The sequence below is a fragment of the Cynocephalus volans genome, chromosome 8, assembly GCF_027409185.1.
Source record: "Cynocephalus volans isolate mCynVol1 chromosome 8, mCynVol1.pri, whole genome shotgun sequence".
NCBI classification, from domain to species: Eukaryota; Metazoa; Chordata; class Mammalia; order Dermoptera; family Cynocephalidae; genus Cynocephalus; species Cynocephalus volans.
Genome location: NC_084467.1, coordinates 28,335,791 through 28,362,594, shown reverse-complemented (window position 1 = coordinate 28,362,594; position 26,804 = coordinate 28,335,791). Strand labels below are relative to the sequence as shown.

General features: G+C 39.5%; 1 protein-coding gene and 1 non-coding gene across 3 annotated transcripts in view; both read left to right on the top strand.

The window, feature by feature from the left end:
• KIAA0319L (KIAA0319 like) overlaps positions 1-26,804 on the top strand; it is an 85,642-nt gene that overhangs the window by 43,251 nt on the left and 15,587 nt on the right. For both annotated transcript variants that reach the window (XM_063104340.1, XM_063104341.1), the window contains exons 4-13: positions 6,007-6,253; positions 8,736-8,837; positions 11,760-11,857; positions 15,601-15,688; positions 16,997-17,089; positions 18,910-19,042; positions 22,072-22,300; positions 23,573-23,696; positions 24,307-24,439; positions 26,534-26,682. In XM_063104340.1, the coding sequence (XP_062960410.1) occupies positions 6,007-6,253; positions 8,736-8,837; positions 11,760-11,857; positions 15,601-15,688; positions 16,997-17,089; positions 18,910-19,042; positions 22,072-22,300; positions 23,573-23,696; positions 24,307-24,439; positions 26,534-26,682 (1,396 nt within the window). The remainder of the gene's footprint in view (positions 1-6,006; positions 6,254-8,735; positions 8,838-11,759; positions 11,858-15,600; positions 15,689-16,996; positions 17,090-18,909; positions 19,043-22,071; positions 22,301-23,572; positions 23,697-24,306; positions 24,440-26,533; positions 26,683-26,804) is intronic.
• Positions 13,190-13,295, top strand: LOC134385304 (U6 spliceosomal RNA). The gene has a single exon (XR_010024296.1). It is a non-coding gene; the product is annotated as a U6 spliceosomal RNA (small nuclear RNA).

Below are 26,804 nucleotides of genomic sequence, written 5' to 3'. Positions count from 1 at the left end.
CTTTTAAGCCTTGTCATGTGAGTCCAGAGCTGTGTGTAGTCTGGGGTTAATTTTTCCATACACTCAAGTAAGACCTTTATTTATTTTTTATTTTTATTTTTTAAAGATGACCGGTAAGGGGATTTTAACTCTTGTCTTGGTGTTGTCAGCACCACGCTGTCCCAACTGAGCTAACCAGCCATCCATATATACGGATCTGAACCCGTGGCTTTGGTGTTATCAGCACCACACTCTCCCAAGTGAGCCACAGGCTGGCCCTAAGGCCTTTGTTAGTACTCTACCTCATGCCCTGTGAATTTTCCTATTCTGGCTTTTTAAGAATAGGTGCTATTCCTGGCCCACTTGAACTTGACTACTGTTCCCTGTAATTTTTTTAGGTAGTTCTTTCACTGATGTTGGGTAATTTTCTCACATACATGAGATGATCCATACTTAATTACTTGAAGGGTTCTTCTGCAGATCTTCTGAGAACTCTCTGTGCAGCTCTCTCCTAGACTCCTAGATACATATCTTCAGCTCAGACTGCTGTTCTCTGCCTGGATTTTCCCTTCCTGTGCTGTGGCCTAGAAACTTTCTCCAGACAGTAAGCTGGGGCAATTATAGGCCTCACCTTATTTGTTTTTTATCTCTTACGGATTGTTGTTTTTCACTACCTGATGTCTGGTGTCTTGAATGCCATTGTTTCGTGTATTTTGTCTGTTTTTTGAAAAATCATTTTAGGCAGGAGGATAAATCTGTTACTCCATCTTGACTGGAAGCAGAATTCCTGCGTGTTTTTGTTTTGTTTTGTTTTGTTTTGTTTTAACCGTCTGGCATTCACCTGCCTAACTACTACTTATTCTTCAAGACTCATCACAGGCTTCACTTCTTCTAGGAAGTCTCTGATGTTCACTTCCACAGATTTGGTTCAGATACCCTCCCAAATATTTGTACAATACCCTAAACTCTATCACTGTATTTTCAGTCTGAGAATCTGATGCTTATTGTTCAAACTCAGTACTTCCAAATATGTCCTTGATCTTGTCTCTTTGCATCTTTAGTTACTATTCCATTGCTTTCTCTTCCTTTTATTTAAAAATATCAATGGTAGTCTACACTTGTTTTTTCTCCTTCATTCACTTGTATTTAATCCGTAGCCCTGTGGAATTTGATTTCCACTGAGGCTATTCTTACCTGGGTCACTGGTAACTTCACAATTGCCAATTGCAGTGTCTTCTTTTCAGTTTTTTCTGGTTAGACCTCTCTGCATTATTTTATACTAGTTGCAGTAGTCCCTTCTGTGTTATTAAAACACATTCTTTTTTTTTTTTTTTTTTTTTTTTGGCACCTGGCAGGTACAGGAATCCAAACTCTTGACCTTGGTGTTATAACTCCATGCTCAAACCAACTAAGCTAATTGGCCAGCTCCTGGTTCTTTTTCTTCTTTCTGAACATTCCTTTTTAGTCAATTTTGTGGGTCCTTTCATCTGCTCGTATGTTAAGCCTTGGTATTTCCAAGTGTTCTATTTTTGAACTTCTGTTTCCTTTACTTACATGCTCTTCTTATTGTAGTTCATCCACTCCTACGGCTTCAGCTACTATCCTTGGGACTTTTTTCCCAAGTCTGAGTCTCTACTTGAATTTTTCAGAGATACTTTAAATTCAGTATGTCTAAAACATAACTTGCCTGTAATTTCCTTAAAAGTTGCTCTTCTGTAGTCTGTCTTAATTTTTGACATTACTATAGTCAGTTTCCTACTCAGGCTAGAGACATGGCTATTATCTCAAACTCTTTTCCCCAAACCCTTGGTCTATTTCTGTTTCACAAATATTAGTTCCTTAATATTTTAAAATTCATCCCACAGGGGGAATTTCCAGTAATGGTGGCAGAGTGAAGTGGTCTTCTGAACCTTCCCACAGATAATAATTATAAAATCTGTTTTTTAAAAAAAAATGTATTTAAAGGACTGGAAAGAACCCAAAAGCAGAAAGAAGCAGAGGAGAGTCTGCTTTTGAAAAAACAGCAACTGGAAGTGATAAGAATTGTGAATTTGCAGCTTTTTAATATTTTTGCCAGAGCGCATTCACCAACCCCCACAGCAGAGGAAAGTAGCAGTGGAAAACCTTAGGCTTACTTTCTTATGGTGGCAAAGAACAGAGTTCATGATAGAAAAGGTATCGGGAAATTTAGTAGGAGAGCCTTGAAAGTAAGAAAAAAGGACAAACCCCATAACCTGACTGTAGACTCTGCTGAAACCCCTGGCTGAACCTCTAAACCCACATGGGGGTACTCCAGGAGGCCTGGTGAAAAAGCAGACACAGATCGGAGAGGCGGTGTGCAGAGTTCTATCTTTGAAAAACAAAACCTACACCAGGTGAGCTCTGTGAATTGCTGTTTTTTTTTTTTAACTGAGTGCATTTCTTAACCATGAGGAAACAGGCAGCAGAAACCTGAAATCTTAAGTACGTGAAGTGTCAGAGGACAGAGTTGAAGGTTGAGAAGTTAGGAAGGAATCCACCAAAGCAAAGAAATTACAGTGATAATGGGCCATGTAAAGATGGAAGCAGAGATCAGAGTTATGTTGCCACAAGTCAAGGAATGCTGCGAGTCTCTGGGAGCTGGAAGAAGCAAAGAAGGATTCTCCCCTGGAGCCTTCAGAGGGGGTGTGGCCTTGCCAATACCTTGATTTCAGACTTTTAGCCTCCAGAACTGTGAGAGAATAAATTTCTGTTGTTTTAAGCCACAAAGTTCATGGTAATTTGTTGTGGCAGCTTTAGGAAACTAACAAACCATGTTTATAAATTCCAGAATGGTCAAAATGATTTTGGAAAAAAACCAACAAAGATGGAGGACTTCAACTATCCACTTTGGAGACTTAGAAAGCCGCAGTAATCAAGGCAGTGGTATTGGTATAAAAATCAACTAAATGAATGAAACAGTCTAGAAATAGATCCACACATATATGATCAATTTGGTTTGCCAAGGCAATTCATTGAGGAAGGGATAATCTTTTCAACAAGTGATGGTAGAACAATTGGACAGTGATATGTAGAAACGTGAACCTTGACCTTTACTTCTCACAGTACAGACAGATTCACTCAAAATGGATCATAGACCTAAACTGAAGAGCTAAAACTATAAAACTCAGTCACTAAAAGCATGAACCATGAAGAAAAAAATCATAAATTGGAGCTCATCAAATTTATAAATGTTTGCTAATCTAAAGATAACACTAAGAAAATGAAAAAGCAAGCTACAGACTGGGAAAACATATTTGCAAATTATATATCTGACAAAGGACTTGTGTATGGAGTATATAAAGAGCTCTTGCAACTCAATTAAAAAACTAATAACTCATTTTAAAAAATGAGCAAAAGATTTGAACTGATAGTCCACCAAAGAAGTTATACAGATGTCCAACAAATGCATGGAAAGATGTTTGACATCATTAATCATCAAGAAAATGCAAATTAAAACCCTAGTTAGATGCCACTATGTGCTTCTAGAATGGCTAAAACTAAAAAGACTTCCACACCAAATTCTGGTGAGGTAGTAGATATATAATGTCACAACAATTTTGGAAAACTGTGTGGCGGTTTTATAAAAAAGTTAAAATAACACCTTCCGTATGACCAGGCATTCTACTCACAAGTATTTACCTAAGAAAAATGAAAGTACACGTCCATACAAAGACTTGTAGAAGAATGGTGATAGCAGCTCAATTTGTAATAGCCAAAAACTGGAATCAACCTAAATGTCCATCTATAAGTGAGAGAATAAACAAGTTGTGGTATATTCATATAGCAGAACACTACTCAGCAATAATAAGGAATGAATTATTGATACAACATGGATGAATAACAAAACAATTTTGCTGAATGAAATAAGCCAGACCCCAAAAAGATTACATATTGTGTGGTTCCATTTACATAAAAATCTAGAAAATGCAAAGTAATCTATAATGACAAGAAGCAGAGAATGGTTGCTTAGGAAATATGGGTGGGGAGGAGAAGGGATTACAAAGGAGCATGAGGAATCTTTGGAAGTGATGAATATGTTCATTATCTTGATTGTGGTGATGCTTTCATAGGTATATGCATATGTCAAAATTTATCAGATTGTATGCTTTATTTATTTATTTTTTGCAACTGGCTGGTATGGCGATCCAAACCCATGACCTTGGTGTTACAAGGTTGCGCTCTAACCAACTGAGCCGACCAGCCAGCCCTGTATGCTTTAAATATGGTCAATGTATGTCAATTATACTTTAATAACGTTGTAAAAAAAATAAACAGAGATTTGAGTAAACATCACCAAAGAAAAAACGACTGGCCAATACACACATGAAAATATGTTTAATATTATTAGTCCTGAGGAGCATGCAAATTAAATCAGTGAGATACCACTTCAGAACCTCTAGAATGACCAAAAAAAAAAAAAAAAAAAAAAAAATCAGGAATACCAAGTGTTGGTGAAGTTGTGGAGCAACTGTGGAATTCTCATACATTGCTGGTAAGAATGCAAAGTGATACAGCCACATTGGGTAACAGTTCACAGTTTCTTATGAAGTTAAACATGCACTTACATATAACAAGCAATTCTCTTAAGTATTTACCCAGGATAAATTAAAACATGTTTACAGAAACATTTTTTATTCACTTATAGCTTTATTTATAATAGCTGAGAACTGAAAACAATTTTAATCTTCATCAGTAGATGAATGGAAAACAAATTTTGGTATGTCTCTGTAATGGAATATTACTCAGCAATAAAAAAGAATATTCTACTGAAACAATACCATGGATAAATCATGAAAACGTTATGTTTAGTGAAAGCAGCCAGAAACAAAAAATAGTATGTATATGATTCCTTTTATATGAAATATAAGAAGGCCTAAACTAATCAACCATGATAGAAAACAAATTAGTGGTTGCCTGAGCCTGGAGGTGGAGACAGGAATTTATTGCAAAGGGGCAAGAATGAACTTTTGGGGCCGATAGAAATGTTCTGTTTTAATTGTGTTATATGGCTATATATATTTATCAAAACATCGACCTTATATACTTGAAATGTGTGCAGTTAATTTTATGTGAATTACACTTCAACTAAGTAGATTTTAAAATGTCCATACCACCACCCCTGTTTAGCTACTTGTCATTCTCATGTGGATGAACGTAGTACCCTTCTAAGTGGTATCTTGCTGTTGACTTACTTCTTCAAACCCATGCGCTACAAAGCCTGACCTTGTCACTTCCTTCATACAACCCTTTAATTGCTCACTGTTACCTAGTTCCTTAAAGTAGCATATAATGCCTTCTTCCGTTTGGTCCTTGCCTGTCTTTCCAGGTCATCTTAGACCACTTCCTACCTCTCACCTGGCTTATGGTTCTCAGTTCTCAACACACACGAAGTTTATTTCATTTTGTTTGCCTATTCTTTCTCTCCCCTCAGCCTTTTGTGTAGTAAACAACTGTTTGCCCTTTAAAACTCAGCTTAGGACTCTCCTCCTCCAGGAAGCCTTTTTCTTTTTTTAAAATCATCCTTCTCCACACCCTCTCTCTCTCCTAGGGAGAAAGTTAAGTACCCTCAGGTTGTGTTTCTGTCATTCCTTGTAACTTTTATAAGTATATTTGCTGTTTTGGCTTATGATGTTTTCAGTTCTTTCTCCCCCACCTGTTGAGCACAATGATTAGTTTCATTTATGTTTTGGATCCACAAGGCCTGTTGCATAGTAGGTGCTCAATAAGTATTTGTAGGAATATTGAATATAAATATTAAGTAGGAAAAGAAGATAAAAGTGTACATAATATGGTTATTACTATTTTGTTTAAAAAAACCATTTACATAGAAAAAATAGAAGATTTATATCATTTTTAGCACCATTTTTCTTTGGGTTATGTGACTACTTTAATATTTTTGACATTTTTATATTTCTCAAGAAAACATTTAATGTGGTATTTCATGAGACATAACCTGAAAATCTGTGTAACTTTTGCCTACTCAGATGAATTTTTGCATTTCTTTAGGTCGACAAGGCAGTTACAGTCTCCAGTCCCTTAACCACAGGCATGACTGCAGAGATTCCTGATTGGCCAAAGAATGTATCGATCCAACCTGAAGCATCAGAGGATCCCGGTACTCTGCCCAGCACTCAGCAAGTAAAAAGTCTTGAGAAAATTCAGGTTGCTACCCCTCTGCCTGTGGCTCCCTCCTACAGTTATGCTACCCCCAGCCCCCGGGCCTCTTTCCAGAGCACCTCAGCACCATACCCAGGTGAGGCCCTTTGCCCCTGCCCCTGGAGACAGGATGGGGAAGTGGAGCATTTGATCAAAGTGTTTGCTTTTAGAGGACAGAAGAGAGGGAGGCATGACTTGAATACTGTATGTTAGAGAAAAAATAATCCTATCATCATAGGGCTTGGGGCTCCCGATACCTTTCCAAGCAGGCCTCGAGCCTGTGGAAGTTTATAAGGCTCATTTTTCCAGGGGTAGATTCTACTGTGACTTAAAGGCACAAGATTCAGTTAAGGTCTTGGTAGGCTACTCAGTTGGTTAGACCACAGTGTAATAATACCAAGGTCAAGGGTTCAGATCCCCCTACTGGCCAGCTGCCAACATCAACAACAAAGATTCAATTAAGTAATGTTCAAGGGATTAAGTAAACAGAGGCTGCTGGGAAGAAAGAGTTGGATTGATGATTTACCTGTTTGCCCTCTGAAAGGCTGGTTCTGGGTCAGAATTTGTCTCTCTGCTTTTTACAGCATCTTTATTTTTAAAGCAACCCACAAGAAGGAGATTTATACACACATAGAGTGTTGTGTCTTAAGTCTGTGCTTCACTGGTACTTTTCTAAGGTATTAGAAGGAAATGGTTAATCAAGGTAACTAAGGTGATCTTTATTCCCTGAAAAAGTCAAGAGAGTGAAGCAAAGCCAGTGAAAACAAATTTTTGGCAGTTTTTAATTTCATAGGATCTCCTTTGATGGTAATATAATGTGAAATTTTAGGGTTTCAATCCTGAGGCACTAAAATCATTTTTGTATTCAGGCAGAATGCCTGTAAGTTTAGGTGTAAAAGTGAGGGGTTTGGATTGTACTGTATTGAACACCCATTTTTTTGTCCATTACACTTTCTCTCAGTATAATGGTTTTTTTCTTTCTTTCTTTTTTTGAAGTCACTTCAGAGAGTTCTTATTTCACCTCCTGGAGCATCCAAATTCTGAAGCTTTCCATAAAGGATGGTTTCAATTCTCCCCAGGTGCAATGTTCTCAAGCAGAAGCAGATAGATCTCAAGTTTCACATTTGTCTAGGAAGCCTTTCTCACCTCCCAGAAATATGAGAGGGCCAGCCTGTTATTTGCTTTAAGCTCTCCTAGTTTTGAGGTCTCATACCAAATGAAAAATTACTGTCAGAGAAATAAGATTTATATAATCAGTGGTTCTCAGTGGTCTGCAAATGTTTTTGGTTGTTATAGCTGGGTGGTGGTAGTGCTACTGACATCTTGTGGGTAGAGGCCAGGGATACTGCTAAACATTTTACAGTGCTTAGGACAATCCCCCCAACAACAAAGAATTATCTGGTCTAAAATGGCAAAAGTGCTGAGATTGAGAAACCCTGACATATATGAGATAGCTCGTGAATAGTATGAAAACAGTATATAGCTGTTTGCTGAGTTGAGTGTTCCAAAAACGCTAAAGTAGATCCATTTGAACTGAAATGGTCTGGGAAGATTTTTTGGAGAGGAGACAGGGTTTAAGCTAGAAACAAAGTCGTGTATTTAGAATAAAGAAAGGCAAACACCCCAACGGAAGGAAGTAGCTTCAGCAAAGTTCCCGAGAGTAGACCATGGTTTCTGCAGAGCACAGAGGGAAAATTAGTATAAGTATAACTAGAGGCAGAATTAGGTAGGAAGGGGGAGACAGTGAGATCAGAAGATAGTTTCCTAATGCCAGGTTTAGGAATTTGGCCTTAAACATGGTGTGGGAGCTGGGGGTCTTAAATAGGAGAGTAGCATGGTGGGTAAGTATTTTAAAAAGACTAATAGTGGTGGGTATTTTTTTTTTTTTTTTTTTTTTTTTTAAAAAGATGACCGGTAAGGGGATCTTAACCCTTGACTTGGTGTTGTGAGCACCACGCTCAGCCAGTGAGCGAACCGGCCATCCGTATATGGGATCCGAACCCGGGGCCTTGGTGTTATCAGCACCGCACTCTCCCGAGTGAGCCACGGGCCGGCCCTAGTGGTGGGTATTTTAGGAAGACAGAATGGATTGGAGTGGGAAGAACTATCAGAGGGAAGACCAGTTAAGATTCTTGGAATAATCTAGTGTGAACAATGAGTCTGTGGTTGTAGCAATTGGAATGGAAAGAAAGTAAGGCAGGCCTTGTGACTGACATTTGCAGACCATAATTAAAACACAGTGGAGAGAAAGCAGGAAAAGTAGAGTAATACGGAGTCGTGGTAAGCAAGAGTTTTTGGATGGAGGCAGTCAGCAGTGTAGATGTCACTGAGGTGAAGGATGAGGATTAAGACACAGTTGTTAGATTTGATAAGCAGTTTGTAGATGTCTTTGAAAGAGTCTTTTCACTGGAAAATTGGGGCAAAATCAAATTTCAGGAGATTAGAGAGTAGAAAAATAATTAGGAAATGAAGTCAGTAGCTGAATATCATTCACAAAAGGAGTTTGTTCACAACGGAAGGAGAGAGGTGGGACAGTCTGGACCTAGTTCTTATCTCTTGTATATTTACTTTGTTTCCAGTTATAAAAGAACTGGTGGTATCTGCTGGAGAGAGTGTCCAGATAACCCTGCCTAAGAATGAAGTTCAGTTAAACGCATATGTTCTCCCAGAACCACCTGAAGGTAAAAATCCCCTTATATTTGGATAATGTTTTAATTTGCAGTGATATCCACATAACCCATTTACTTTTTACTCAGTCCTCTGAGGATAGGATATAGCGTGTATGTGCACAAATATTTATGTAATATGAAAGGCAATATAGTATAGGGTTTGAGATCATAGGCTTTCTCTGATGTCAAACCTGGGTTCAAATCCCAGTCCACCCAGTCATTAGCTGAATGATTTTAAGCAAATGACTTAACTTCTCCAAGTTTCCACTTCTGTCTCAGTAAAATGGTGGTAATAATTCCTACTTCATAAGGTTCCTTTAAAGGGAAAAATGAGATAGTATATAAGTCACCTAGTTCAGTGCCTGGCATACAGCTGATGCTCATTAACATAGATCTTATTTATTAGGTTGTATTATACCATTTAAAGGAGAAGAAACTGAGACTCAGATTAACTTATTTATTTCGGCCATACAACTAGTAAATAGCAGATACAGAACTTAAAGAGAAGTTATTCAAAACTACTGCTAATATAGATTTTGTCACTTAAGAAAAAAAAAGGCAAGCCCAATGTGATATACAAAATCGATATTTATAAAATATATAAATTAGGGGATGATTAACTCATTATTTAAGAAAACTATTCTAATATGAGCATCCCTTTCACCTTTGAAGTATATATTAGTATACCAAAGTTTGACTTATAAGCACACACGTATTCACTTGACTATTTATGACATGAGTGAAGCATACTTTGATGAAAATTGATTGTGTTGGGTTTATGTTATTCTCCTTAATAGGTTAGTCAAGTAGAATGTCCTTCCCTATTCAGGATGTCCTTCCCTTTTAGGTACACATGTTTCCAATACAGTATTCCAAATTTCTGGGTCTAATACCAAATAGTGCATTTATACAAAAAGTACTTTTCCAGAACCAAAATGCCATCTCTATTCTATATTTCTGCTCTCAAATTGAGGTCTCACTCTTAGTTAATTCCACTTTGCCCTGGAGAAGCTTTTTCCTTTCTTCCTCTGATGGTAAGTTAGGGTGAATGGACTTGGTGGCCTTTGAAGATGGAGGTTAGGAAAGAACTGCCTTAAGCTGTGATCATTTCCACTGTTTTGTGAAAGATACGCTTGGCTCTAATGTATTTTCTTTTCTTTTTTTTTTTTTTTTTTTTTTTTGTCTTTTTCATGACCGGCACTCAGCTAGTGAGTGCAGCGGCCATTCCCATATAGGATCCGAACCCGCGGTGGGAGCGTCGCTGCGCTCCCAGCGCCGCGCTCTCCCGGGTGCGCCACGGGCTCGGCCCTGTATTTTCTTTTCTAATCCATATTTGCACATATATTTCTTTTTTCTTTTTGCATATACATTTCTGTGAGTTACGATCACCTTATAGATTAGTATTGCAAAGCACATCAGTTCAGAAACAGATTCTTTTCAACTCGCTTCTCCCCAGGTTTTTCAGCCTTTATCAGATACACAAGATGGATGGTTTCAAACTTTTCAAAGGTTGGCGGCCATGAGGCAGGACCAACTCTGCATGTTCTTCATCCCCCAGCCCCACCCATGGCAGCCCATTAGGGTCCCTCCTAGGGTTTGGAGGTCCGGTTTCAAAACCACTGTCCTAAGTCATTACAACCAGTATTCTGTCTAACAGACCTACACTCAGTTGTTCCTACTCTTGGGCAAATTTCTGCCTGTATGACATAAGCTCATCCCTTGAGCTTTTAGGAATATTGTCCTTTTCTGAAATTCGTGTTGCTAGCCTTACATATTATAAAATTACCAGTTCCCAAACTAGTGTATCTGTTTTCTGTGTGGAAAAAATTTCCAACAGTGATTGGAGGAAATGTCTCTTAGCACAGGTCCTTCCTCTGCTTCTTTCCTGTTCCTCTCCTAACCCAACCTCTACATTACACATTTGCGAGAGCTGCTGGGGCTGACGACTGACCAAAACAATACTACTTTTGGCTGGAGGAAGGAAGGAAGATCCTGTGTTCCAGGCTTATAAAATAAAATCTGGTCTTCAGATGAAGGATATCTTGGAATTAGGTTCTGTGTGCTAACTTCAGCATTTGAACTCATGAAATAAGAAAAAGACGATCATTTTCTGCTAAGCATTTGAGGTTTCTTTTTTTTTTTCTTTTTCTTTTTTAGTTTTGAGTAGTAACTTAAACTAAACTTTCCTACCAAATCCCACTCTTCCCTAGCTCGAGATTCATTTTCTTCCAAAAAAATTTTTAAGACCACTTTTATTGCGGAAGGATTCCATTTAGATAATAGGATTCTACCCTTGCCCTACCCAGTTATACAGTCTGAGCTGCAAATGAGGACCATTTAATGCTTCATTTGATCTTAATTAATTTCTGTAGGGCCTATTTTAAATGGGCCATCCCCTACCATCTTCTGCAGTGTGTTATTTAGCTCAGCGGGAATGAAGTAGCTCTTTTAACTCACCAGGGTGTGATGACCTCAGTGAGACGAGCATTGTTAGCACTCTGTAAAAAGCTATTTTTGAACCATGTTATTTAGAAGTCATTGCTGTTCTTTGTTGCAAGGGAAGTTTTGCAAGAAAATGGCCTTTGTTCCCAATGAGTTCATCTGTAGTGGTTGGTAAGGCATGTATTTTCAGTGAGATGGCACACCAAGAGCAACCTGGTATTTTTAGGGAGATTTAGTGCTGGGGAGGGTGGGTATGGGACAGGAATGAGCATTGCTGGGAGAGAGTGGAAGAAGCCATAACTGTAGCTGACCCAGCAGAATCCACCCTTTCTTTCAGCGGATGGTTTGTTTTGCCTACAGGCTTTGGGGTGAAATTTTGAAAACTAAGGCCTTGTCAAGATTTAGAAGAGATTTGTTATTGGCAGGCTATGTGGCTGTCCTCTTTGTGTGTAGGTGTGTGTTTTCATGATTTTTGTAACTGCCCTTCTATAGGAGAAACCTACACCTACGACTGGCAGCTGATTACTCATCCTAAAGACTATAGTGGAGAAATGGAAGGGAAACATTCCCAGATCCTCAAACTATCCAAGGTGAATGTGCCTCCTTTCACTTGCAGGGCTAAGATAGAGGAAGTTGACTTTTTTCTAAAATGTATAATACAGAGTTTTCTGTCTACATTTAAGTTGGGAACAGTCTTTCAGAAGTGAATCCTCCAAAAGCCTGGCTGACATCCAGTATTTGTTAGTGTATGATTCTCAAATTTTCATTTATGGTGAGAAGACTGTACCAGCATGGTAGTAATAGCTGAAAAGATACACGAAACAGCTTTAAAGAGTAACATAAGGATTTTAGAATTTGGGAGATGAGCTAGGTTATTTGTGGCCACATGACTGTGTGTATTGGCTCAGTCCTTTTGGGATTCAGTGTAGTCATTAAGAGCCATGGAAATGTTTGTATTCTTTGGCCTAGCCATCTCATTCATTCACTCACTCAACAATTATTTATTGTACACTTATTATGTGGCAGGCATTGGGGATTACCAGTGAATTAATCATAATCTTAATGTTCAAGAACAATAGATTGTTGTTGGTGATACGAAAGGAAGCAGGTAATTATAACAGGTGATACACTAGGTCAGTGCAGGGGGTCATTAGAGTAGATTTCTAAGGGTTTGCCTAGTTGAGTCATGAAAGGTGACTGATTTACTGGGTAAAGAGTAGAGGGATAATACCCCAAGTAGAAGAAGCAACATGTCCACTGGGCCAAAAATGATAGAGAAAATGTGGGGAAAAGGGAATTATTGGGCCGGCCCATGGTTCACTCGGGAGAGTGTGGTGCTGATAACACCAAGGCTACAGGTTCGGATCCCATATAGGGATGGCCGGTTAGCTCACTGGGTGAGCATGGTGCTGCCAACACCAAGTCAAGGGTTAAAATTCCCTTACCGATCATCTTTAAAAAAAAAAAAAAAAAAAGGAATTATAGCCTGACTGGACCCTAAGGTTTGAGAAAGGCAATGGCACAAGTAAGTCAGAGAGAGGCAGGGGCCAGAGGAGCAGAGCCTTGTATGCCAGATTAAGGACTTTGACTCTTATTCAGAGGGAATAGGAAACTTTTGAAAGGTTTTAAGCAGGAGAAAGACATTGTTCAGATTTTTAGTTTAGAAAGATCACCCTGACTGCAGATCGGAAGAGATAAGATTCAAAGTAGGAAGACGAGTGAGGAATCTGTTGAAAAATTTAAGTGTGAAGTGACAATAGCCTGAGTAAAAAAAAAAAACTAAAAAAAAATTAAAAACCACCTGTTGAACTCATAAAATGTACCAAACATGGTGCTAATTGTTTTATATAATTATTTCTTTTAATCTTCATGACAGCCCCAAGATGCAGGTATTAATCTCTCTTTTACAAATTACAAAACTTGTTCTCACTTCAGCAGCACATATACTAAAATTGGAATGATACAGAGAAGATTAGCATGGCCCCTGCGCAAGGATGACATGCAATTCGTGAAGCGTTCCATATTTTTTTTACAGTAGCTAAGAGTTGGAACCAGCCCAAATGTCCATCATCAGATGAGTGGATATGGAAAATATGGTATATCTACACAATGGAATACTACTCTGCTATAAAAAAGAATGAAATACTGCTATTTGCAACAACATGGATGGACCTAGAGAGAATTATATTTATTTATTTATTTTTGACCAGTAAGGGGATCGCAAGCCTCGGCACGATGTGGTCTGCACCACACTTAGCCAGTGAGTGCACTGGCCATCCCTATATAGGATCCAAACCCATGGCCTTGGTGCTCCCATCGCTGCACTCTCCTGAGTAAGCCACGGGGCCGGCCCTAGAGAGAATTATATTAAGTGAAACTAGTCAGGCACAGAAAGAGAAATATCACGTTCTCACTTATTTGTGGGAGCTAAAAATAAATAAATAAATACACAAACAACCTGGGGTGGGGGAGGGAAGAAGACAGGACAATTACAATTCCTTGAAGTTGATACTACAAGCAAACAGAAAGAAGTTTGTTCGGAGGGAGGAGGGAGGGAGGTTTCGGTAATGGGCTACAAGAATCAACCACATTGTTTATTGACAAAATAAAACTAAAAAACAAATAAATAAATAAAAGATTTTATAAAAAATAAATAAATAAAAATAAAAAGACAAATTACAAAACTTTTTAGTCATTGGAAAAATGAAGTGGTTTGGCCCAAGTTCATAAAGCTATTAAACAGTAGATTTGTCCTGGAGCTTTCCATCTCTAAAGCCCATGCTTTTAGTAACTGTGCATGATGAGTGGTTAAAAACTAAGTGATGGCAGTGTGGGTGAAGACAAGTCAGTGGGTTTGAGAAATAATATGGAGGTCAACTGGAGAACATTTGATGATGGATGAACTGGGTGGGGATGTTGGGGAAGAGAAGTCTAGGATAATTCTAGATTTTTGGCTTGGGCACCTGAGTGGACGTTCACTGAGATGAGGAGCATAGAAGGAAGAGCATGTTTGGGGGAGGTTTGCAGGTGGTTAATTCCTTTTTGGACAGAATGAGTTTGAGGTCCCTGTGAGACATTTGAGTGGAGTTGTTCAGTTAGTAGTAGCTGTGGGTAAAGGGGTAGAGATTAGGAGACAAGTCTGGGCTAGAGAGAAAAATTTGCACATCAACCTCTAACAGATGATAATTGAAGCCATAGTAATAGATGAGATCAACCAGGGAGAGTATATAGGGTGGAGAGATAAGCAGGCTGAGCTTAGAATCCTGGGGAGCAGTGTCACGTAAGGGATGGCAGGTAGAGGAAGCTGAAGGGAAAGAGAAGTGGGCAGAGAAGTGAAAGCCAAGGAAGGAGAGCATTATAAGGACAAAGACGTAAAAAATGCTACTAGCAGTCAATTAGTATTTACCCAAAAAAGATAATTCAGAAAAAAGCAACCCCCACCCCACCCCCACCGTTTGCCTGGAAGATGTTCATTACAGCATTGATCATAATAGTAAAAATTTGGAAACAACCGAAGTATCCCACAATGTGGAATACTTTTGTGAATTATAACACATTCATTCATGTACTATTCCATAGTCATTAAGCTGAATATTAAAATGACTATATCATAATGAGGAAAGTGTTCGTACTAAATGAATGGAAGAAGGGATGATAAAAAGTTTGACACCTTGATTTTAGCTAGACCCTGAATACCATTGAAATATGAGCTCATTGAAGGTAGGGATCTTATCTAATTCATCTCCAAACCCCAAGCCTAGGACAATGACTGGTACATGACTGGTTCTCAATAAATGTTTGTTGAATGAATGAACTATACAAAACTATTTTTTGTATATGGTCAAAGATTGGAAGGAAATAGAGAAATATGAGTTGGTGTGTTAGAATAGTGAGGTAGTGGGCAATTTTTGGTTTTCTTTCCCTTCTATATTGTGTGTATATAGTTAGTGGAAATCAGGAGGGAAAAATACTCAGATATTTGGGAATTATTTGGTATCTTTACAAATGTTTTTCTTTGAAGAGATTATTTTAGTTTCATAACTCTGTAAAGTAGGATGGTTGGGCCCTTAATATTCTTCTGAAAAGAAAATGGGAGTACAGAGATATTGAAATCCCTTCTGTTGTTCTAGAGTCAGCTAGTCATAATATTCACATTAAAAGCTATGGTTTAGTTTAACTCATTGTTTCATCTCTTTAGTTAGTTTGCTTTTTTCATTTTGGAAACAGGGCAAGAAAAGAATGCAAGATCCAGCATGGTAAAGTTCAGATATGTATCTTAAATATACTTGCTGCTCTTTGTGGTTGTCTAAAAGATCTTTTCTCACTTCTGCAGCTCACTCCAGGCTTGTATGAATTCAAAGTGATTGTAGATGGTCAAAATGCCCATGGGGAAGGCTACGTGAATGTGACAGTAAAGCCAGGTATGTGTTTCCAGCCGAGGCTGTGTCTCCATTGCTCCCTCTGCAGGACTTCCAAGGAGAGGGAGATTTGACTTTGGAGTTTTTAATTCCCATTCTTTTTTTTTGGTAATATATTTATTGGGCAATTCCTAGTTCAATATAGTAAAAGGTTTTAGTAGCAAAATACCCCCTTTGTTCCAACAGTGTTCTAGTTGGAACACCAGGCTGGGCAGGGGAAACATGAGTCACATGAGCCACAGTGCAATTTGGCCCATGCAATGGCCTCTGTACCAGAGAGCTTCTCCAAGTGGGCCATGCTGAGAGGACCATGTGTAGTAATCGAGACACAAGAAAGCCAGGAGCCTAGAAGAAGCATGTAGAAAGAGAACCGGAAGTGATAGGCTCTTTCTGATCTCTTTCCAGAGATATGTGCCTTTGTCCACAGAGTTCCAGGTTTAAACCCTACCAGTCTCTTCCACCTTGGGAACCAAATTCTGTTTTTCTTTTTAAATGAGCCACTGTTGGTAGATCACAGTGCAATAGCAAGGTATCTTGTTTTGCATTTTCAGAGAAATTGGGGGAGAAGTTGGAGAGTGGCAGATATACGGGCACAAATTCTTAATAGTGTTTTCTGTATTTGTTGGTAATATGAGGCTGCTTCAAAAAGTTCGTGGACAGATTCATATTATTTCAATTCTGTCTTTCCACGAACTTTTTGAAGTATCCTTGTAGATTTTCTTTTTATTCCTTGAATTTGTAGCCAAGGTAATGCCTTTGTCATCTTAAAATGTGATCAACATGAAGACCATTTGATCATTTCTCAAAGAAAAGGTCGTTGGGTTTCTAGCTCACAGTGACTCAGGTGGACCAGAGTGGTTTGTGACCTTCCCATCAGTCAGCTAGAGTCACTTCTCACACATTCAGCTCAGGGATGGTTGAGAAACCACCTGTCATCTTTTCAGCACAGTCTGTGCGAAGGGATGGTTTGCTTGCCAAGGCCTTTTTGCACAAAGCTTGCTTGTTGTCCACCTCTAGTCAGGCTTGCCTGAAAGCAGTCACTTGTTGCCATAGTACTTTTCATGAACTAAATAGCACATGAGCGTTGAAAGAATGTACAGGGCGTGGTCTTAGGAATGGTCAGGTTTGGAAGAGGCATTTAAATTCCCTGGTGTCTGTGTTAGATTGACAACCTGGTCATGTGACTTTCCCATGTGGCTTCATCCATCAATTATGTAATGAGACTGATTTATAATCCACTGAGATATAGCCTGCTCTTCCTATAATTTTTAAAGCCCCTCACCCAATTTCTTCCTGACCACTTCCTTGCAGAGCCCCGCAAGAATCGGCCTCCTGTTGCTATTGTGTCACCTCAGTTCCAGGAGATCTCTCTGCCAACCACTTCTACAGTCATTGATGGCAGCCGTGAGTACTTGTCTAAGCATGATGTTTTAGAAGAGCATTTGCTGTGTACTTGGGTAGAAAACTCTGGTAGAAAATTTGGAGCCAGCTAAGTCTGCCTTCTGTGTAGGCAGTCATTTGACCATGTTATAAGAAGACCAACCATCTGAAACAACTGATAAGGAAGTAACAAACCACACAGGCCCTATTAAAAATCCTCATGTGGCTAGTTTGAAGTAATATTTCTGCTCTGAGGTGGTAAGAAAGTGGGATTATGCATGTGTTTAGCATTGACATTATTTTAGTTGAAACTCACTGGTTTTCAGATTTGCTTAGATGGAGTTGCCTTTCTTGGTTAAGGAAACAGTTTCTTCCTATCTTAGCAAGATAAGTAACTGAGAGCCTGACTGAGGAGCTCTCATGCAGCCATCACTGCCAACAAGATTCTTGCCAGCCTCTTCTTGGAGAGATTCACAGAATGCACTCCACACCCCTACCTGGGCTCATTAACATTTTACTCTTCAGAGTTGTGTCACCTGATAAGTGACATGAGAGGATTTCTGGGTCTTTGCCCTTGATCCTGGCTGTGTATATGCAGGAGGTTTCATGCCTGTCTTCTTTCCAGTATTTGCTTGGTTTCTTTTGAAATCCTTTGAGACCCCATTACCCTGACTGTCTTAGCACTAACAGTGGGTTTTGGCAGAGGCAGTCACTGCTTTATGATAGGACTCTCTAGTGAGGTTGAGCATTTCATGTCAATGGTTCTGGCAAGAAGAGGAGGCTAGGAGAATAGCAGGGCAAGAAGGAAGAGAGAACAGGAAGAATCACTTGTGATAGAGAGTGGCAGAAAGGGTTCACATGGTATTGTTTATATTTTATAGATTTGAATACATAAAGGTATACAGGGAAAAGAATCATATCATCCCTTTTCCCCAACTATCCAGTTTTCCTCCAGACAGCCAATGGTATTATTTTATGTATCCCTCCAGAGATGTTTTTTACATAGGTAAAAAATACATAGATAGTCTTTATCTCCCTTGTTTACACAAATGATAATACATTATGTGCACTATTATGTACAATACTTGTTTCTATATGTTGGAGATTTTTCTGAATCAGTACATGAAATGCTTGTTCTTTTTTTTTAATGATTACATAGCATTCCATTCTATAGATGTATAATTTCATTGTATTAATATATACTTGTTTTCAATCAATCTCTATTAATGACTATTTAGATTGCTTTCATTCTTTGGTAATTACAATGTTATCATGAATAATCTTGTAAACAAGATGTTTAATGCATCCGCAAGTGTTATCTGTAGGATAAATTCCTATAAGAAGAATTGCAGGGGCAAAGATAAATATTGCCAAATTACTCATTATAGAGGTTGTGTCAATTTATGCCTCCACCATGACTAATAAGTGGTGTGGGCCTCTTTCTCATTTTTACCCACGTAATGTGTTATGAAACTTTGGTCTTTATCAATCTGATAGGTTAAAAAATGGCATGTCAAGTGTAATTTTAATTTGAATTTCCTTTAAGCGAGGTTGAGTATCTTTTCATGTGTTTAAGAATTTTTGATTTTCCTTTTTTCATACAATAGCATTTTAACCAGATGTTGCCTGTGTTAGAGTCCTTGGAAAACTATGCAGTGGAATATTCATAGAGAGGCAGAATGACCCAATATTCTTAGAGAAGAAACACTCTGGAGAGATAGTCTGTAATTTCATGAAGTTTTCCTAGCTTCAAATCTCTAGGTAGTTGCCCCGGTTTGTGTAAACTGGATAAGTGCTGAGACCCAGTGTTCTCATGTTGTAACTGATGTTTCTTTATGGTCAAGAAAGCACTGATGATGATAAAATCGTCCAGTACCATTGGGAGGAACTTAAGGGGCCTCTGAGAGAAGAGAAGATTTCTGAAGATACAGCCATATTAAAACTAAGTAAACTTGTCCCTGGGAACTACACTTTCAGGTAATTTAGGATTTAGCTTCAAGTTTACTGTAGGCCATTTTTTTTCTCTCATGGGTTTTACATTCTTGTAGGAGTAACTCTGACAAATATCAAATTCACCGTGGAGTTGGTTGATAATATAGCCTTTGGTTCCATTGGTTCTCTGAGCCCTATGGTGATTGTGATCACAACAATGTTAACTTTTTAGGGCAAATGTCTTTGCTAAGTAAATCAAGGTCTACCGCAGTTAATCCTTTTCAAAGCCTTATCTGGCAGATCTCCAAAATTTTTTTAGGATTTCTGACATTAAGTGAAAGGGCTCATCTTCCTTTGGCTTTTCTCAGGCAAAATCTAGAAGGAACCTACTCCCATCTTGTCTCTTTCCTTTGGGAATTTCTTCCTCAACTTGTGATACCTCAAACTATTTACTTTTGACTAGTGGTTTTTTTGAATATGATTTGTAGGATCTTTCTCTATTGGGGCTTTTGGAGAATTTGATTCAAAGAAAGCCCTTTTTGGGAACTAGTGTTGACATTCTAGAATGTGATTAATAAAATTTTGAGGCTGACTCTAGAATAATTTTCCTTACATTTGCATAATTCCTTGTACATTACAAAGCACTTGTATGTAAGAATCATACAAACACTGTATGTAGATGATAATATCCTCATTTACAGCTGAGAAAAATGAGGCTCCTTGTATTTAGTAACATCTCTGAAGTCATACAGTTGGATCTAAAATGCAGATTTTGTAACCCTCAAGTCAGGGCTCATTCTACTCCACTGCTTGACTTGATCCATATATGTTTTGTTTATGCTTCTATGAATGCCCTTCTCAATCTGCTGAAGTTCTGTCCATCCTTAAGGACCTGCTCCATTTTCCATTAGGCTCTCTGAGATCTCTTCAGAGAGGAGAGAATATGACTCTCCTCTTTCCCTGTTGCACTCAGTGCCTTTATATGGCACCTACCGTAGTTTGGCAGCTTATTCATGAGTGTCTGTTTTCTCATGGATCTGAGTTTAATCAAGTTTTAGACACCAGGGACACAGAGATGAGTGTCCTAGCATAACACCTACCATAAAAATCAATATGCAAGTTCTGACATAGCAGCAGCACTCTGACTCAAGACTTCAGGTGAATGAAAAGTAGCTCTGAAAGATCGGAGCTTTCTCACTGGATTAAATGGACATTTGAGTTGGTTTCTATCTTAGAAAAAATATAGGAATTTTTTCATTTATAGAATTTAGCCTGGGCCAGGTTGATCCTTTTAAAAAATGGTAACAATAATAGTTAATGTTACCTGAACATTTACTTTGTGCTAGCTACTATTCTTTGCTTGCAGTTTCTTGTTTAATCCTTATTACAGGTATTATGGTTATTCTCATTTTGCAGATTAAGAAATTCTGGCACAAAGAGGTTAAGTAATTTACCCAAGGTCACACAAGCAGTCTGACTCCCTACTTGAGCTTTTAACCACAGTATTAGCCTAAAGTTTTTGGGGTAGATGGGGTATTGGGAGTGATTCTTTCTTCCTAGCCCTCAATTTTTAAAAAAAGCTTATGAAATGATAGGATTGGATTTGATTGGCATTAATGTCCAATCTGATTGTGATTCATTCACCTTTTCCTTTCTCCTGCTTTTACATGGCAGTAGCCTCTTTCCCCAGCCCTGTAGTGAGCTATCGTTTGGTTCCAGGATTCCTGCAGGCAAGCTGGGGACTGTGTGAGGTGAAAGTCAGAGTAATGGGCAGCTGCCATTTTGCCATCTGTCTGTAAATTGCTTTTCTTCTGACATAAGACATAAGTGGGATATATTTTTTAAAATAATAAACCCATAAAAACAACAGGGAAACAGGGAAAAGAGGTAAAACTTCTATGAATTTTTCTTTTTCAGGTATTTGCTGATTTGTATGTGTGTGTCTGTTTTTGTGCTCTTTTTCTAAAGGAAAAAATACCACAAAAAACCGCACAAATCCCCTTCAGACCATAGGTAAAAGGTGAAATGGTGAAGTAAAGCCCCACACATATTTTGCTGTGTCTGTGGCTGGTGGTGAGATTTAAACAAACTACATGTCTTTTCTATGCTTTTCCTTTTTCTGTCAGCAAAATGGAAGGAGCCCAAACCTCCTTGCTTGCTTATGTTCACATTTTGAGGTGCAATGAGAAGCTTTAGGCTGTTCAGCTGGAAGGCATCATTTAGGTAAAAGCCTGCTCTTATAAATGAACATTTTTTTATCTTGCAAATCCTGTTTCTCACTGGCACAAACTGTGGGACTGTTGCGTAGGAGAATTCATTTCCATCTCAAGCTTCTGCCTTACCGGAGCCAGTCCTCCTGGTCCATCCCAGAGGCTGTCTGGCCAGGATGTCCATTCCTGTGATATGTACACAGCTGAAACAGGATGATGGGTGGGCAGCCTGCTGCAGACAGAGCTTGCTCTATTTAATATGTATCTTTTGACTCCACAGGAATAGTGGCCAAGGATGATCTCTTCCTAAGACTTGGTTTCTGAGCTTTGTAATCAGAGAACTGGGCTTGCATCTTGGCTCAGCCTGGGCAGGTTACTCAGTCTGTCAAAGCCTGCTGGAGAGTGGAGTTGATGATACTTACTTTATACGGTTGTTGTGAGGGCCGTATCAGACAGTGCTTATAAAGGTCTCAGCATACAGATGCGTACAGGCAGCAGAGCTAATTGGTGCTAGAGACAATTGCCTGGATTTAGATCCTGACTCTACCACTTTCAAGCTGTATGACCTTGGGAAAGTTACTTTACCTCTCTTTGCCTCAGTCTCTTAAGGAATAAAGTGATGATAATACTTTATAGAGCTATTATGAATATTTAGTGAGATATAAACCACTTGGAACAGTGCCTAGCACATAGTAAACCCTCAATGTTAGTGTCTAGTGTTACTCTCTTCCTTTCCAAGAGGAATGGGGAAGAATAGGTGACCCTGTCACGCTGGTATTTCTTAGCCTTGATTTTCAGTCCTCTACTGTATGTTCCTCTTTCCTTAACCCATCTCTGATTATACTCCTCTCTCTGCACTGATAGCTTGACTGTAGTGGACTCTGATGGAGCTACCAACTCCACCACTGCAAGCCTGACAGTGAACAAAGCTGTGGATTACCCCCCTGTGGCCAACGCAGGCCCCAACCAAGTGATCACTCTGCCCCAAAACTCCATCACCCTCTTCGGGAACCAGAGCACCGATGATCATGGCATCACCAGCTATGAGTGGTCACTCAGCCCTAGCAGCAAAGGGAAAGTGGTGGAGATGCAGGTGAGAGGGAATGGTTCCTGTCTTTTTTTGCCCAGGAGAAATAGAGCTGCTGGACTGGGTCACCCATCCACGCCTTATTTCTGCTCCATTTTAATTACCAAAGTCAGCTTTATGCATAGAACGTTTAGATTTAAGAAACTCAAAAACAAATCCAGAAAGGTTTAGGAGCCTTTGATTAACATGTTAGCAAAAATCTTTATCTTAAACATTTAGCATGAGAGGAAAAGGCTAGATAGGAAACTTATTCTGGATGACTCCAGAGAGTCAAACTATGTAGATGCCACAAGGGTTCAAATCTTAGTGAGCTCTGTTACAAATTGGAGTGGATTGTCTGACCAGCTGGTAGACTATCTTCTCTCTGGAGATATTTAAGAGACTAGAGCTGTCACCAGGCAGGTGATGTAAGTAAAATAAAACTGGATGGGGGCTGTGGTGAACTTGAGAGCTAAAGCTCTGACTCAAGGGGTCATCTGCTCTTCAGGTCCAGCTGGTTGTTGCCATGTGGAAGTATGGTCTTGACATTGCTTGACAGTCCAGCTTTTCAAGAGAGGACAGAAATTGAGACCTTTTTGTGAAAATTTCCAACTTTTAAAACAAAATGCAAGCTGGATTCAGCCCACAGGCTGCCAGTTTTTGCCCACTGTTCTACAGGAAGTTCCTGCATTGGAAGTTTGCCCTAAATTATTTATCATGTTCCTTCTGATACTCAAGATTCTATGTTTCTTGATTTGAGGCATGACTTAAAGGCCACATTTTACCTGTCATTAATTTAAGTACTATGTTAGGTTTCTCTGTTGTTGCAGAATCTGTACAAACCTATAAGGGGACAGCAGGGCATTATTCAGCATCCTGAGTTGCTGCCATGTTTTATTGAGACAACTTTGCTGTGTAGCCTCAGTAGAAAGAGGATCTTCTTAAACAGTGTTTTAAAAACTGTCATTTTATTATATGTTCATTGTGTTCTTCTGGTTTGGGTCATATAGACTGGCTTTGGCAATCTCTGCGCATTTTTGCATACTCCTCTATTGTGAGAGCTCCGGCTTTATTTGAAACTGCTGCTATGTCAGGTTGTCCCCTTGCAGGGGGAACCTTTTAGTAAGATGTCTCATAATGTCTGATTCAGCATTCACTAATTATGCTGAACTGAGAGGTAACAGCCCGATACCAACTTAGGTTTAGAAAACTGGGTAAACCATTTCTACCAAAGTAGGAATTACTGTGTGATGTGGTGATTCTGGGAGTTTGATTTTCCACTTCTGTATTTATGTGTAGGGTGTTAGAACACCAATCCTGCAGCTCTCTGCAATGCAAGAAGGAGACTACACTTACCAACTCACAGTGACTGACACAATAGGACAACAGGCCACTGCTCAAGTGACTGTTATTGTGCAGCCTGGTAAGTTCCAACCTTGTGTTTCAGGCTCTTCTATTAGCTGGTCCCTTTCACCTTGGGGGAGAGGAGGGTTGGGTTCTGAGCTGTATGAGGGTAGAAGCAGACGGCACCAATCCATAGAGTTTCTGGCAAGTTCTGTTGTCCATTTCCCTGGTGCTTTCCTCATAGCTAGAGATAGAGTATTTTTACCAGCCTCAGCTTGTGCCCTTCCTTTTGCTAGTTATTGCGCCTTTGAGGGGATGAGAGTCTATGTCATCTGAAATCCTACCACGTCCTTTAAGGGTCAGCTTAAAAATCACTTCCTCAGGGAAGCCCTATCTTATCATTCAGACCCTTTCATTTGAATTCCTATAGCATTAGATTTCAAATTTAGCATGGTATTATAACTTTGTTACCTCCTACTTTGTTTCTTTCAGAATTGTGTGATAGTTTCAGTCTTATTATATTCTTCACTGTGAGCACCCTGATGGTGTCCGTATCTCCCACAGTATCTGATAGTTCTGTAGGCTGAGAGGCAGAGTTCCCATGGCATCCAGAACATATGTCCCAATTGGTTCCTCAACCTTTCCCACCTGGACTGGCTGCTTTTGACTTCCAGATCTCTGTTTTCCAGAAAACAACAAGCCTCCTCAGGCGGATGCAGGCCCAGATAAAGAGCTGACCCTTCCTGTGGACAGTACAACCCTGGATGGCAGCAAAAGCTCAGATGATCAGAAAATTATCTCATATCTCTGGGAAAAAACACAGTGAGTATTGACACAAACCCATGTTTATGCAAATCCTCTAGACCTTGGAAGAGCCAGGTTTTTTTTGCTTTTAAGTGTTGACTTGCAACTATTGGCTTATCCAGGGGGGTGACTGAGAGAGAAATGTTTGCAATCCCATACTTCAACTCTAAAAAAATGATATTATAAATAATTTTTGTAAGAAAGAAAGAATGCTTACCATCAGCTAGTACCCAGGTAGTGCTGTGTGGTCCTGGTGCTTTTGCAGGTACAATTCATCTGCTGAAATGCATAGTTTAATTACACATGAGAGGCAGGATGGAAGGGGTAATGGAGCAGAAAAATACTGTTGCTCAAAATTAACTGGGTAAGACTGGCAGGGGGGGATGAGGCAGAGCAGCTATTAAGAGGAATTGAAATTTCTCCTACAAAATGAAAGCATTACTCTGTTATTGTTTTCTTGAAGACACCATTTACCAATTAAGTTAGCCAGAGGCCAAAGGCAGTAACCAAAATAATACTAATTAAACTGAAATTACCTAACTGAACCATTCCTGGTTCTCACAGTTTCTTTCAGCTCCTTTAAACCATAACAAATGGAACTCAAATTATATGCAGAATCCCACAGGAAGCAAAAGATTTCCAAGGAAGAGTTAAAAGCATTCTCAGTTTCCAAAGGTAGCAACCATAGGACAGACTGGGATTTTTGGTTTTTGTTTTTTTGCTATGGTATTAGAGATGGGTGGAAAGGGGATTTAATTTGACTAAAGAAACTACTTGACTTAAAATTGCTGAGTTGGATTCTAGAAATTATTTCCCTCAGCTCTTGTTTATGTCTTTTGGAAAACATAATCTTCCTCAGCCCAGTGTGTTTTAATTTTAATTGTTTATTGAAGATACAGCTGATAAACCTTTTAGCTGAGTTTTATTAGTGTAAGTTTACATCAGAGATAATGCTTACAATAACTTCTTGGAGGAGAATCTGCTGCAGAAGGAGCCACTAGGGTCAGAGGTTATAATTTTAAAAAGAAAAACAAAGCAATATCAGGACATCTGTAGATTTCTCTGGTTGTCCTGCAATTTTAAGGCAAACTCTGGAGCATTTTGATCCTTGAGCAGAAGGGCTCTCTGGTTGTGTGTAGCCTTGTGCCTGGATGTTGGCACAGAGCTCACTTCCCTGCTCAGGCTGCCCTCTGAGGCCACAACAGGAACAGAAAAGATGCAAGGTGTCCTGGGTCCTTGATGGCCTCTGTCCAAGAGCTGGAGGGAGCTTTGCTTATAGAGCTGCTGAGAAAAAATGGTTTTGTTCTGAGAGTTCCCCTGCAGCCTTGGCCCATTTCCTTTCCTTGACTTTTCATCAGGAGGGATTTGATCACGTGATTAAGAAATGCATTTTGCTGCTTTGCTGGCAAGAGCTGAATCAACTGCTGGACTAGAAATGCTTTTCAGAAACATCACTCTTTTTTTTTTTTTTGTGACTGGCCACATGGCGCTCAGCCAGTGAGCGCACCGGCCATCCCTATATAGGAGCCGAACCCGTGGTGGGAGCGCAGCAGCGCTCCCAGCCCCACACTCTCCCGAGTGCGCCACAGGGTCGGCCCTCAGAAACATCACTCTTAAGTCATTCTTTTGATCAGAGAGCTGCTCAGAGAACTTTCTTCCTTTTACAAACTGGAACTGTAAAGAGTTCAAGTGTTCTAGAAGCTCATATAAAGGATAAGGCTAGATGTGTTTGAAAGCTGGTGAATGGATTTTTTGACCAGCAGGTATCCTGTATTTTGGGGCCAAATGACACTTTGTCCAAATGGAATTTTTTTTTTTTTTTAAAGGTGACCAGTAAGGGGATCTCAACCCTTGGGTTGGTGTTGTCAGCACCACACTCAGTCAGTGAGCGAACCAGCCATCCCTATATGGGATCCGAACCCGTGGCCTTGGTGTTATCAGCACTGCACTCTCCCGAGTAAGCCACGGGCCGGCCCGAAATGGAATATTTTTAAACATGTCCTGTCAAGATCTGGGAAACAATAGTTCATGTTGTAGCTGAGGCAGTGATCATCTTCTCCTTCTGAGTCAGGGTGGGTACAACTTTACCCTCTGGTTTCTCTCCTAATCCAGCGGACCTGATGGCGTGCAGCTCGACAATGCTAACAGCAGCATTGTTACTGTGACCGGGCTGCAAGTGGGGACCTATGTGTTCACCTTGACTGTCAAAGATGAGAGGAACTTACAAAGCCAGAGCTCTGTGAATGTCATTGTCAAAGAAGGTACCTCCCTGCCTTGGTTTGTGTAGCAGCCTCTTTGGGTTAGATAGCTGAGGAATCCATCATATCTTGTTTGGCTGCAGAAATTGACTAGAGACGACAAGAGGTGGGGAAGAAGGTTGGGG